The sequence below is a fragment of the Rhinopithecus bieti genome, unplaced genomic scaffold, assembly GCF_001698545.2.
Source record: "Rhinopithecus bieti isolate Rb0 unplaced genomic scaffold, ASM169854v2 scaffold_30077, whole genome shotgun sequence".
In the NCBI taxonomy this organism is placed as follows: Eukaryota; Metazoa; Chordata; class Mammalia; order Primates; family Cercopithecidae; genus Rhinopithecus; species Rhinopithecus bieti.
Window position 1 is genome coordinate 53807 of NW_016812977.1, and position 15439 is coordinate 69245.

Here is a 15439-nt window from a genome sequence, read left to right on the forward strand (position 1 = left end):
AAAAAAGCTGGGTGTGGTGGCATGTGCCTGTAGTCCCAGCTACTCCAGAGACTAAGGCAGGATTGTGTGAGCCCAGGCAGTGGAAACTTCAGTGAGCTATGATCATGCCACTGCACTCCAGCCTGGGTGTCAAAGCAAGACCCTGTCTCAAAACAAAACAAAACAAAACAAAAAACAACCCCACAAAAATAAACAAACAAAAATAAAAAATAATTAAATGAGGCTAGAAGTGACGGTGAGGAGGGATTACAAATGGGGGATGGAAACGATCTTTTGGGGATGAAGGAGATGTTCTGAAAGTAGGTTGCTCAACTCTATACATTTACTAAAAATCTTTAAATTAGAATATAATGGCATGCAACGTATACCTTTAAAAGCTGTTAGAAATTCCAAATTAGGGGAATTCATCAACACCAGAATAGGATGGTTAGTTTTTTAAATGTAAGTTCTGTATTTCAATAAACTCCAAAATATTGAAATTGCTTGGAAAAACTAAGTTACAAGCAAATGAATAATTATGAAATAATTGATCCATTTCCTATTTATCAGACAATGTTATCATTTTCTGAGGAGCTCTAGAAGGAACACCTTCTAACAGAGGCCTAAACATGTTTCCTGGGTAGGCAAAATGTAGCAGATAAAAACCGAGAATTAAAATGCATGAACCCACTAGAATCAGGTGCAGAACCTGAATGCCCTTACAGCTTTTACATAAAACCAAAGAGGCATTCCTCCGAGGAAGCCCCCCGCTCCTGTGTAAGTCATCCCGATCATTTGTGCATATAATGGCATGGGCGACTTTCGTAATTATAGGTATTTCATGATCAACTGATCAAAATGTAAAATAGATTAATGCAATGGGTTTAAACTGACAGTCACTGGGGCCCTGTGATGTCCCCAAATCGCCCCTGACCTTGGACAAGGTTAGCGATGGGAAAAGTCAGCCTCTTTGTGTGTGTGGGTTTTTTTTTTAAAGCTGAGAAAGACAGGGAAAGCAAGGTGAATACGTTTAGATGAATATATTAAAGAAGATTCATAATGAGACGCCTGCAGTCTGTGGCATAGCTGCTTCTGCGAGAGCAGGACATGACATCTGTGCACTTTACATGGGCTCAGTGCACCTGCTTCAGAAAGATAAGGTCAAGCTGACACACAGACACGCCAGGCTGCAGGAAGAATTCCGGGACTTGGTTACCATCTCCAGCAGGGTTTCAAAAGGCAGCAAGTAACCTTAAGATGCTTCCCATCCACTCCTCTCATCCCACACTTTCTTCCAGGGTATGAGAAATTTCCTTCAGAAGACTTTTTGGAGACAGGCTGACAGAGCCTGCCATTTGCAGCCACTTAGAATCCTTCCTCAGGGTCAGCCGAGAGAGAAAGTGGGTACATAGAGAAGCGAGCCAGGAAGCCTCTCTTGCTCGTGCTCCCCGTGATGCAAATTTAGAGGGCGTTTTGAACTTGACATTCGAGTCAAGCCTCTGTGTGTTTAAAACCCCAGGAGAATACAGGCTCCTGGAATAAATTCATGTAAAGAGCCTGTATTTTCCATTTGCTTTTGAAAGACACTCACAGGATCCCGTCATTACCACCAGAGCACAATCCTCCCCAAGTGTGAGGTGGAAGATCAGATCGACATCAGGCCCAGTGAAGAGACGCAGGCACCCTGGCCTGGGAACGGCAGTGGTGTTGCTGGGTAGTTCAGACAAGTGTAGAACTAAGAATTAATTATTCTAAAGAATTATTTAGCATGCTCTGGGGTTGCTTGCCTTTTATCCTTTCATTTGGATTTTAAAACTTTTCATAAAAGGTAGATTGCTTAGTCCCTGTGCTGTTTCTCTGGACCACTTTAGATTTACTGAAAAGAGAGAACTAGAACTGCACTTTTTATTGTATAGTGGCTCACAAGATAACCACCCCTACTTTGGGAGCTTGTTCTATTATTCATCAGGAACCCAGGAACTGACATCTCCAAACTGATATCTTTGAAACTGTCATTTCAAAGATAAAGAGCACAACTCAGTCACTAGATAAAATAGAAGGCACCTGGCAGAGTCACCTTCTTTTGTTTAATTTATATTTTCGATTTGTATTTTCTAGAGACAGGGTCTCGCATTATCGCTCAGGCTGGAGTGCAGTGGTATGATCATAGCTCACTGCAGTCTCGAACTCCTGGTCTCAAGCAATCCTCCTGCTTCAGCCTCCCAAGTAGCTGGGACCACAGGTGTATGCCACCATGCCCAGCTATATTTTAAATTTTTTTGTAGAGATGGGGTCTCTCCATGTTGCCCAGGCTGGTCTTGAACTCCTGGGCTCAAGCAATCCTCCTGCCTTGGCCTCCCACAACACTGGAATTACAGGTGTGAGCCACCATGCCTGGCATCATTTTATATGTTTCATAGGTATATTTAGTCCTGTATTCCAAAATTATTTTGATAACATACTTCATCCTGAGTATCCTCATATACTAGAAAAATGTTAAATTTTTAAAAAATGTTTATTCACTACTGTATTTTAAAAATTATCATCAACTGCTCTGATAAAAGACTGTTTCTCCCTCACCACTGAAAAAGATAAATATTTTTACCAAACTGGAAACTGAGACTCATTTATAACTGAGATCCAATGACCTAAAAGGAATTATTAAATTTGATATACAGAACGCAGGAAAATTAAAGTGGACAGTTTTGTTGTGTTTTGTTTTGTTTTACTTGTTTAAGTAGTCTAAGTGGTGATGAGGACAATAATTCTACTGAGATTTTTAAAATCCTCCCTCAAATTAAGAAAACGAATTGTCACAAGTAATGGTCAAAGATATCAGTGACATATGATATAGTACTGTTATGTCACTGTGCTAGAACAAAATGCTAGGAAATCATCATCCATCTGGCGAAACATACTTTTATATAAAATCACCACTAAACAATGTGACTCAACTCATGAGAGAAGAAAGTTTATTGTCATTTGACAAAAAGGCAGATAGAATGTAAGTGAGAAAAAGTTGATGCCTAAGCCAGGAACTGATGCAGCATCCTCCACACAGGATCCTAAAGCAGCTATCTTATTAAAAATAAACTAAGCTGCGAGCAAAGAGAAAAAAGAGGCCTCTGGGTTCCCTGGGATTGTCTGGGGACCACAGGGGCTTCTGACTCTGGAACGGGAAGAGACGTTGTCATTTCTATTACTTTGAGTTACAGCAACTCAGCCACGGGAAGCAGGAGCCCTGGCAAGGAAGCCCCGAAAATGAACACACGTGCTCCCCAAGAACAAAAATAGAGAGGGCACAAGCCAGAACTTCCGTTATGTACTAAAATATTTTTTAAAATCAGTACTAGTATCTAGCACAAGCTCCCTCTTAACCTCTTGGAGTCGGGTTGTGGCAGGCCAGGTCTCACTAACACAGGCCTCCATAATAACTGTTTCAGCACTGACCGAGTGGTGAAGTTAAATCTTAAAAGCTGATAGAGCCAGTGTCTTCATACAAAGGCTGGAATGGAACAAAAGCCCACCAAGAGTTTTGCCCAGGCCTCTCCTGGGCCTCGAAGCATGACAACATAACGAAGGCATTCTTAACAGGACCCGTTTAGGATTAAACAAGTTTTATTGGGGGTCTGAAGAAACTCCCCAGACCTCCACAAACAAGTTTATGGGGGTCTGAAGGAACTCCCCAAACCTCCACGATTTAGTGGGAGACAAGATAAGGGTAATCACCCCAGGCACCTGGACCCATTCAGATTAAGTCGATTTACTGAGGTTCCAGAGGAAGGTCTCCAGGATTCAGACCTTAGTTACAGATTAAAAGAAGTTAATGACTTATGTCTTTAGATGAATGCACACTTGCACATAAACTTATAGCTGAGAAGGTATACAAGCTCCAGAAAGCTGTAATTTTGAGTTGGTCTGGGCAATATTTTCCAGGCCTTCTCCCTGTAACCGGTTACAGAAATAAAAACTCTCTTCCTCCCCAGTTCATCTGCATCTTCTTGTTGGGCTGCAAGAAATAGCAGTCCTACCCTCGCTTTGGTCCGGGAACAGGGTCATGCTACATCACCTACAAATGTTAACAACGTCCTCTTGAAAAGGGTCCTCGAAGCCTCATTCTGTCTTTATCCTAAGGGCCCCAAATGCTTCTGGCCTCTCATAACGATGCAAGCCTCTCATGTCTTGCATTCTGAATTCTCTACTTAGAGCAGTCACAACACTCCATAACAGAGCTGGGCACAATCCGGACCCTGGGACACTCGTTTCCAGGCCTCTCTGAATGTTTAAACTGATGTCTTGCAGAAGTCTCAGAGCCATCATGTGAGACAAAACAAAACCAGGTCTGGAAAGCCCATTTGGGAGAAGTAAAGACACTGCACACACGACAGACACTCAGAGGCATCACACGACATGACTGTGCCCTTATGGCCCCTGCTTCTAACTCACAGCGGCTAAAGCAAGGTGCCCTGACCTGGAACTCTGAGGCTACAAAAACAAGACTACACCTCCTTCTTGGGGATAATGAACCCTGAGTAATCCAAGTGCTCCAGAACACTTTCCAGCTTCCTTGAAGTCAGAAAGGCTGCATGGCCCGTTCTGGCCAAACGTGGGTAGTATGTGGTATGTCTTTTCCCAGCCACAGCACAGAGGAGCTGTCTCTTCTGCCGGTGACATTCGAGATGATGGGGCCTCTGTCAGGGTGGTCCCTGACAAATGGATGGCAGAACCCTTTCCTCCTAGACCCCCACCTTCCCACCAAGACAGGAACTGAACACACGGTTATCTCGCGAACATCTGGCTATGTCGGAAGACACATTTTGTGGTCATAGCTGCGGTGGGGCAGATGTGCTACTGATACCTGGTGGGGAGAGGCCACGGGTGCTGCTCAACAGTCTAGAATGCACAGGGCAGCCTCCAGCACAGAGAATGATCTGGCCCCAAATGTCAATAGTACCCAGGTTGAGAAGCTCCGTTCTACAGCAAGAGTGAGAATAAATATTGGATGGGCTGAGCCCCTGAAATGTCAGGTCTAATGGTTATCACAGCACAAATTTGCCACTCCCTACACATGAACCCTCTGAGAGCTAAACTATAAAATAAAACAAACTTTATTTTTGATAAAATGAGTCAGAAACCGGACTGAGACAGACAATCCTCACAAGTCTCCAAGGCTTGGTGATAAACTGCATGAATGAACGAATAGCTCTAAGGGACAGAAAAGGCACCAAAGATCCATAGGCAGTATAGAAGGAACAGAGACAGGTAGAGTTGCTGTGCTTTTACAAGACAAATATGATGGAGAAGGGGTGGTGCCAGGGGCCTGAGGACTCTCTTGTTCCAGGACGATAGCAATGTCTTTATAAAAGAGCATTTGCCTTTCTTAGCCTGATAATGTGTTGTGAGACTTGCAAAGACAGAGGAGCCCGGGGGCGGGGTGGGGGGAAGAGAGAGAGAGAATGCACTAGCTAGAGGGCAGGTGCTTCCATCAAGGTTTTTCATGCCACTGACTTGGTTAAGGGCGTAGCTCTGAGCAGCAATAGTTTAGGTTCAACCATGAGCTCTGTAATTTCTTACACACGTGATGCTGGGCATAGCTGCTCTCACCTCTCTGTGTCCCAGTCTGCTCCTCTGTTATATGTTTGTAATAATAGTTCTTCCCTGCTTTGAGGATTAAAAATTGGTTCCTATATGTGTGATGCTGTCAGAAGAAGGCTGGGTCTATAGTAGAGACTATACATGAGTTAACTGTGAACAGAAAGCTGCAGCCAATTAACGCAAGAAACAATTCAGTTTCCATCTGCCCTTCAATCTGTTGCTACTGTAATACATGTCATAAGACTTTTTTCTGCTAAGGATTCTTAAAGTATATGGAAAACTATTAATAAATCTACATGGCTTCAACACATTGGCTCTTAATGTATCACTCAGATTTAAACTTCCCTTGATGAATGATGTTCAACTGGTAGTTTTGGCGAGATTTATTTTGGGTGCTTGGAAAACTGCATGTATATATCATAGAAGGCATACGCAGATATTTTGGGTTTTCAGTCTTGGCAGCATGTACCTCTGTTGCCATCTTGAAGGTCTTCAAGAACCATTTCACATACTGTTCCATTTTCCATTGTGAGGAACCCCACACAAAGAACCGTAGGCCTGTCCCCTCAGTAAGTTTACAGAAAAGTTAATGTCATCTACTGAATTGATGTCTGAAAACCCATCCCATGGTGCCCTCCTGACTCCTGCGATCCACCTAAAAAATTGTTCCATACATTACCCTAGTCTCATCCAGACACCTCACACTAATGCCTCAAATCTTTTCTTAGACCCAAAGATTTTACAGTGTGTCCATACCTGAGCCTCCATAGATCACGTGTCTTCTAACTTAATACATGCACATTCGCCAGAAGCATCTTGGCCCCAAGCTCTGTTTCGGACCCCTGAGGTTCACTGCCATCTGTTTACCATAGCACAAACCCCCTAACTATTCAGCCCTTGGTTAATATAAAATGGATGACAGTAGATAAGTTCTGCCTGCTTCCTGCAGCTGGCAGCACCAGAGCTCACGATACAACAGTGAGAAGGATGAGGAAGCAGCTCTAGTGGCTGGGTGCACCTGCTTCACAGCCAGGCAATTTGAGAGCAACACAAGCTTTCTCAACTGATGCCTGAGTATTTGAGGACGAAATACTCCCTTCTATTAAGCCTTGGGTTTTGCATAGTAAGGGACAGAAATATATAACCTGGAACAAAGTGGGTGTATGATGTATATGAGACTCTTCCCTCACTTTCCCTTCCTTGCCTCCATATTGATATTCTAGCTGTTCTTCAAAGCCCTGCTATGTTCTCCTTCATGAATCCATCTGAATTCCCAGCTAGAAGTCACCAGTCTTCCTCTGTTCTTCTCACCAGTTTTCATCACTCAGTCAACACTTGAGGTCTCCAATTCTCTGGCTGGATTATTTCCTCTCTGAAGGCAGGGACTGTATCTTCCACATCTCCTAAATGTGTAGTGTCTAGTATCTTAGATAGAATAGAGGCCCAATAAAAAATTGTTGGGGCCAGGTGCAGTGGCCCTCGCCTGTAATCCCAGAACTTTGGGAGCCGAGGCGGGGTGGATCACCTGAGGGCAGGAGTTCAAGACCAGCCTGGCCAACACGGTGAAACGGTCTCTACTAAAAATATAAAAACTAGCTCGGCGTGGTGGTGGGCACCTGTAATCCCAGCTACTCGGGAGGCTGGGGCAGGAGAATCGCTTGAACCTGGAGGTGGAGGTGGCAGTGAGATGAGATCGTGCCATTGCATGTCAGCCTAGGTGACAAGAGCGAAACTCTACCTCAAAAAAAAAAAAAAATTGTTGGATAAATTTTTTTAAAAAGGAGATGATGGTTATTAGGAGGAAGGGATGGAAAGAGAGGGGTGGAGCCAGCCGTCATCATGAAATCCAGTGTGAGCAGACAAGAAGCCAAATACACTCCACAGTCTCCTTGGGATCCATCTGGAGCATCCTGCCTGAAATCACACAATGGCTCTGCACCACCTCCAGCTTGAAGGACCAACAGGCTACTGTGAGGCACTGGAGGTTACGATCTGATCACGGCAGATAACAGAGTGAGGAAGGCAGAGAGCTTGGAAGTACATTTGCTTTGGGATTGCTTGGTGCCAAAAATGGGCAGTCATCAGGAATTGTGCAGGGGGCATAAGTCATTTGGCCCCCAGGAAAGAACATTCACGGAGAGGGAAGAGGACAGCTGAGAGCACGAGGATCAGGCATGGAGCCAGTGGAAGGAGTATGAGACCTGATAACACCAAGGATGTCCACATTTGGGGAATAAGAGGATGTGAATGAATCGTGGACTCAGTGCATTGGGGCATGGAGATGTCCAGATACACAGTTAGGTAGAGGAGTCATGATTTATAATTGTGAGTAAAAGAACATATTGTCTTAGGGGAAGACATTTCGATTAATGGGAGACAGACTCAAAAGCAGACAGTGTTGGTTGCAAATCCCAACTTGGCCATCAACTTTGCAACTCTATGCCAATAATATGACCTTCTACCTCTCTGTCTTCCCATCTATAATTGGGAAAAATAACACTGGGAGAAGAGATAGCTAGCTGATCCCCCAGCCTCCCACAGTCACTGAACGTTCCTCTGGGTACATGGAAACCCACAACAAAACTCTCCTTTGCAGCCTCCTGTGAAGCTAAGTGTGAACAGATGACCAACTTCTGGCCTCTGTGAAGAGTCTGATTATCTTCCTTGGGAAGTAGTAGCCATGCACTTTTTTCTTCTCATCTTTCCCATCCATCCCACCATTGTATGCGTTTAGGGTAGACACAGCCATCACTCACCACGAAGATGAAGCTGTCACATTCTACAGGAGGTGGAAAAGCTGCTTGAAAGATTCTGCACCCCAGAGACTTTCTGGACCATTTGTCTCTGGATGTCGCCCATGAGATGGAGATATAAACCTCTCTCTAAAAGGCCGGGCGCGGTGGCTCACACCTGTAATCCCAGCACTTTGGGAGACCGAGACGGGCAGATCACGAGGTCAGGAGATCGAGACCATACTGGCTAACACGGTGAAACCCCATCACTGCTAAAAATACAAAAGCCGGGCATGGTGGCAGGAGCCTGTAGTCCCAGCTACTCGGGAGGCTGAGGCAGGAGGATGGTGTGAACCTGGGAGGCGGAGCTTGCAGTGAGCCGAGATCACGCCACTGCACTCCAGCCTGGGTGACAAAGCGAGACTCCATCTCAAAAAACAAACAAACAAACAAACAAACAAAACAAAAAAAAACCTTCTCTAATGTAAACTTTATTTTTATTGTTTTCTGTTACAGTCAAATCTGAAACTAATATAATCATAATCTCTTCTAATTCAGGGGATTAAATGAGATATCAAATACAATGTTCTTGACAAAGTGTCCTGCAGACAGTAAATATGCAATAAACATCAGTGTTTACTGTCATCAAGCACGTCTCCAAAAGATACATAATGATCACAAAAAGAGATGACAAATTTCAAGAACATGAGATTAACAAAGGGAAACGTCTATAACCACCTACAAAACATTTTTGTATAGAAGATACGAAAGTAAGGAAGACACAAAAAATTGCTAAATATTGCATGCCCTGGTTAGAACTAAAATGTCTATTTAGAAAACACCAGGTCTGAGAGCATATGAAAGCAAATCCAGCGGGGGTTTAGAGACATAAAAGCAGACATTCGGGGAGAACTGAGAGACACCTCATGTTGAAGTCGGGGAAAAGAGATGTGTAAAATACTGTAGAAAATCAACGAAACGGTAGGACGGAGAATGCAAGGGGAAAAGATCAGAAGTGACCCCTGGCAAAAAGATCAGAATAAGCTGGGTGCCAAGTTTAGATGGAAGAGGGCATTTGAGCATTCAGCCACACCAAGTTTTGGGGTTTTTTTTTTGTATTCAAGAAAGAAAATTCAATTTTGATTACTTTGTCTCTATAAGGAAGTAAGTTTGCACTGTAGCAAATTATCAAAAGTAATGACCAGGACTTTTTTTCCCACAGTATTAGTGTAATCTTAGATCAGACACACTACAACTTTGGTTTTAAACTGAATGTTTATCTCAAATATTGTCTGATACTGTCTATAAGGTATGAAGTTCCATAAGAAAATATATGTTTAATAGACTGTGTTGGAAAACACAAAATTTATTTATGTGGTGATTTTCTTCCACTGTTGGAAATGATTGTTAGGAGAAGTTAGGCTATTACTGATGTGTTTGGATGATAATGATATAAAATAAATTTAATTAAAAAATTAAAAGTTCAATGAATTCTTTTCTAACCTCATAAATCACTCCTTCTCCTGGATCTCCAAAGCAAATTCTGTTCATCCCAGGACACCATCATCCTGTGCTGCTACAATTACAAGTACAAATGTTGTATACCTTGCTACTGGGCTTCGCAGGCACATGAGTGAAATAATGGCTGCATGCCTGAACTATCAAAAGCTTGTGGCAATGCAGCATCTGAAGTGTTCACAAAGAAAAGAAATCCTAATACTTAAAAGTTATCCTTGAAATGGTTTACATATATGTGCTTTTTCTTAATTGCTACAACAGTTACAGAGGAGGATGAAAATATGTCCTTTTATAAGGTCAGCTGAAATACAGGATAGTTCCCGGTGAGCTTAAATTTGGAAATGCTGCATCTCATATTAGGTCAGTTTCAGCCCTCGATATTTCATTTCTGACACTTTAGATCCTAATTCAGAGGATCAGATGAGAAAGGGCATCTGACAAGTACTCACCAAAATTACTAGTGATGATGAAAGCCAAGTGCTGCCTTTCTGATGCTGTTAACTCATAAGTGGCTGTTATGAGAATCTCTTCTCTTTTATTAGGTGTGTTTTAGAGGCAAAATTACATTTTAATTAAATGAAAATGCTAGATAGTGAGCAATGCAAGCATTTTTCTTTATGTTACCATGGTAAGCTGGTTTTGATTTTAAACCATTACTCAGCTCTTATTTTGAAATGAAGGTATCTTTCAGAAAGCTGGAAAGGAACACATTCCTTTGGAATGAATTCCATTACCCTATTGCTGTTTGCTGTAATTTTATTTATTTACTTTTTATTGATGCATATTCGATGTACGTATTTTCAGGGTACCCGTGATCATTTGAAACACTCATATAATCAAATCAGGGAAACTGGGATATCCATCACCAGTTAACATTAATTGATTGTATATTTCACAATAGCTAGAAGATAATCATTCAAATGTTCCTAGTATTGTCATTTTTTAAAATAAAGCTTTTTTTAAAAAATTTTTTTATTGTTGGAAAAAAGTTTCCAAAAAACTTGAATAGAAAATGGAGCAGGATTTATGAGGCTCTGCTAGTTCAATGTGAGGATGTCTATATCCTTCTCCTAGGGAAAGAATGGTATCGGTGCCCTGTTTCTGTAAGTAATTTTTATAGCTTCATGGAGATCCCTTTTCCTGACTAAAGTGTGACATTTCAAATATATGTGACTTTTTTTTCTACATTATGCTAAGATTCCATATTTGTCTGTACAAAACGCTTTAAGCTATTAATTATGTACTATATTGCACTGCATTCTAGAATATATCTACAGCTATCCCATGGATTTTAGTATGACCAGCTGGTTTGGGGACTCTCCATTAATGTGAGTATTTATCTCACAGACTACAGTCATCAGCTTAAAAATCCTGGAGCCAAGTATCCACCTACCCTCTAAGATCAATTCCATCCATAAAATCAAGTTGTCATTGTGTTGAATTTTTAATAACATTAATTCATATGTCAAACGTTAAAGCCAAAATTTTTCATACACATTGAATGGTAAATTTTAACTCAAAATTCTTATTTTAGTGCAAGAAAAGTTATCCATGTTATAATCATGCTTTCATGAGTTCTTGTAAAATGTAATAGGAATAATGATATCAGATCATAATTAAATTATGTCATTCAATTTGCTGAGACAACTAAATTATAGCGAAGACATTATATATAAATTTTAAAAGAGATTCATGTTTTAAAAGGGTGGAAATGAAATCCTAGCTATAAGTTTTTGGAAAATCAGTATTTCATGAGTTTGGAATTACAACATTTAATCCTCTAAGTAATCAAGACAAATGGTAACTGCATCTTAAAAACATCTGCAGTCAGTTCTACTGGTACCAACAAACTGTCGTTAATCTAGGGTTCTGAGGGAGAAAGGCAACCTGTATTTGTCATGTTTGCCAATTGCCGTGGTGTAAACACCCACAACACAGCCAAATGAAGACAGACAATGGTTTAACAACCAACTGGCAAGATTCCTGAACGATCAGGAGCTGATTCCAGCATACCACTGCCTGCTACTAAACCCTAATACTACATTTTTTTTTTCTAATAAAGTATTCTGAGGTCAGGCGACAGTCCTCTTATCCCTAAGATTCATGGAATATGTTCCACACTCTAGTGATTATTGACAAGCTCCTACCAAAGTCTATCTGAGATGACCTATGCAGACTCACTCAACTAGTACTAGTTTAAGATCTCTCTTCCCCAGGTGACAGAAAGCTCCATATGGATGAGAGTCACGTTTTCCTTACACATCCCTGTATTCCCAGCACATGGCACAGGTAGCAGTGCCTCATGCTCTAAAATGTAAGCTACTCTTCAGCAGGGAACTTTGTCTGTTTTGCTCACTGACAGATGCCAGCGCTAAGACGATATGTTCCACACAGTAGGTGCTCAATACATATTTCTAGAAAAAATGAATAGATAAAATACAAAATGACTAAACATGAAGACATACACAAAAGCCAAGACAGCAAATATGGTTGCTGAGTTTCAGATAGCATCTGAAAAAATAAATCATAAATGATTCATAAACATCATGTTTTCCTGAGGTCCTTTATCTCGATAAATGATTCTAGCCTTCAGATACTGTGATTTCTCCTTTTTTTGTTACCAGTTCAAGGCAGAAGAGTTGAAGGAATTGCATTCAGAGTCTAAGAAGTAAATTTTATCCCGGGGCCAGTTGCCTATCAGAAACTGGGTCTTGTTTTTCTCACTCCTATTTTCTGTCTCTTCCTGTCCCCCTTCTCTTTACTCCTCCACATAATGTGTTCCTCCAGCCTCTGATCCAATATGTTCCTTCCGGCTTCTCTAACTGGGGATTTGGCTCTATTAAAATACAATTTTGCAAGGTTCAGGACATGATACAGACTTATTTGAACACGCAGTAGTCACAGAAACTTTGTCTTCACATTCCTTGCTGGCTCCATATAAAAAGAAATTAAGAGTCCTTGAGCTCTCATTTATTACAAAGCTCAGAAGTCGATGCTATAAACTGATCTAAAAAAGAAGCAGTATTCTTATGGAAACTAGGAATTGTAGCCACATGGATGAGATATGTGAATAAAACGCTTCCAGAAGTAAAATCGCAAGCCCATGTTTCTGCTGTTCTTTGTCTTCTAGAACATATCATGAGGAAACTGCCCAGACTTAAAGGAGAAACTCTGAAGCATAAACCTGTTGTGATTTCTGTGGCTAATAAAAGGGTTGTAATTTCATGGAAAAGTTGTAAAAATAAAAGAGAGGCTGCTCTTTAAATGATAAGTCTTGGGTAAATTGGCTAGGTGAGTGGGGAAGAGACAAAGATTTGTTGGAAAATGGAATGGAATCACCCTAAGTTTAAGAAGAAGTTAGCAGCTAGGAGGTTATTACACACCCCTCCTTCGGGGCGGGGTAGGGGGGCAGTCCTAGGTTCTAGAAGCAGAGCTCCAAAGCCCCTTAGAGAAAAGGGGAATTTTATTTTACCTCCAAAGAAGGAACTGCAAGTCCAACCTCAACAGGTACCTCTAGTACATACAATAGTTTTATAAATTGCTCATCACTTTCCATTGACTGCCAGGTATCTTAGTGATAGGAATATTACTGTAATTCTAAGTTTCAAAAATATGAAAGAAAGGTTTGAAATCAATAACCACACCTAAGATTATAAACCATTTGTTCCTGTATGCTAATTGGAAATGCCACTATAAAACAAGTATTAGAAAACCCACAAGAGATCCTGTTCGATTGCACAATTAAAAGAACCCCCAGTTCAGGAAATGGGATAGTACTGAAGAACATTTTATCTTTGTTTTAAATATCCAAATGTAGCAAATATGCATGATACACAAAATACAGTTTCAGTGAGTCACGATCCATCATCTTTAGGCTGGGAAAATAAGTCAGGTAAACATTTAAATGCTATTCATTCCTTCTCTAGCCTTTAGTGCCATGCTAGAAGAGTGAGGGGAATGCTTTGAGGACACGCAGAGGAGGTGGCATTTCAGCAGAGTCTGGGGGGCATTGAGCAGTACCCTCCAAGATGGATGAGGCAAGACACCCTTCCAGGAGAAGAGCCTGCAAGTGTAAGCACAGCAATGCACAGAGCACAGGGGTTGCTGTCCTCAGTGTGGGAGGAGTACCAGGAATGAAGCTGGGAAGCTGTGCATGCAATAAAGGACCAGCCACAGCGCCCTGTTGAGAACAGGGAGCTTCCTCTGCTGGGATAGAGAAGCTGTGGGTGGTGTTTAGGTGGGTGAATGACATAGCCTTCTGATGTCCTCCTACCTGGACAACTATGTCACCAGAAGGAGAAGAGAGGAAGAGGAGGGAAAAGAGGACAAAGCAAAGCATGGGCGCACATTGAGGCACCTGTTGGCCTCCATTGAGCAGAGCCACCTTTTTGCCCTTTAGTTTTAACTATTCCCATGGCATAGGTTGCACGGAGCATGAGAAGCATGGAAAGGTCTGTTTACTCACTGTTCTGAGGGTGCCAGCGCACAGCATTTAAGTAGGCGTTGCAGTAATGGAAGAGAAACTCATGATCGGAGCGTTGGCTTTTTCCTTCAAGCAGGGGCATCAGATCACGTCCATCAATGATCCTGTGGGATAAACAGCCAGGCATCAAGTGGTGAATCAGTCCTGTGTTCTCAAATGTCCTTCTGAACCAACAAGAGCATGTGGGAGCTCCAGTCGTAATGAATACAAAGAATACTGACCCCACCTGGGTGCCCTGTGCAACAACACATTGATCCCAGCTCTGTCCATGCATTACATCTGCAAAGAGCACCATGAACTGGAACTACGGTCATCCCCATTGCATAGATGAGAAAACAGAGGCACAGAAAGGTTAAGTAATTTGCCCAAGGTCATGGGACCTTGTTCAGAGTAAGAACTGATGGGATTGAAATCCAGCTGATCTGGCATTCACACCCTTATTCTTCCTATTGCTTCTCCAAAACACAATTTTCTGTCTATCGCCTGACCAAAGGGAAAGCTTTATTCATGAAATACAGGTCTGCTGAAAAGACGGGCACCTGACAATTTGGGATTAAAATTAAAAGATACTATATTGCATGAGGCAACTTGGATTCGTAGACTGCAATGAATGCAAATTTCTCATTAAAATGAATTAATTCATATATAATAATAATGATACCATTAAATAACCAGGGAACAGATTATTCCCAAATGAAAATATATCTCCTCTACTACTGGGTATCTAACTAGGCCAAGAAGGAGAACTTTCCAGATTGCTTGCAAACAATAAGACATATGCAGTTGGTGATGAGCAAAATAAGATTGCTTACAGTTTGAAGAAAGGAATAAAGTATAAAATTGTGTTTTACATTAAACATAAATTAACAGCTACATGAGAAATTGAAACCATGATACCATTAGGCCATTGCCATCAAAATGAGAGGCAGAGAATTATTTTGAAAGGCTGAGTGTTTAACTTGAGGATTTTCTTTCTCTGATTAAAAACACTACATTCCTGTCATCTCTTGTTACAAGGCGTTTAGAAACTAGAAGTTTGACGTGGCTGTATAACTTGGGTAAGTGTGTTTTAGAGGTCCTATGTCCCTTAAGCTTTCTCCCATGGTTTATTTTGCTGTCACTAAAAACCCAT

General features: G+C 41.5%; 1 protein-coding gene across 1 annotated transcript in view; it reads right to left on the reverse strand.

Annotated features, from left to right (window-relative positions):
- Nucleotides 1-14289: 14289 nt before the first annotated feature.
- Nucleotides 14290-15439, reverse strand: part of STS (steroid sulfatase) — a gene marked incomplete at its 3' end in the record, with an annotated part of 122138 nt that continues 120988 nt past the window's right edge. Inside the window, exon 9 of the mRNA XM_017847384.1 lies at nucleotides 14290-14411. Within this exon, the coding sequence (XP_017702873.1) occupies nucleotides 14290-14411 (122 nt within the window). The remainder of the gene's footprint in view (nucleotides 14412-15439) is intronic.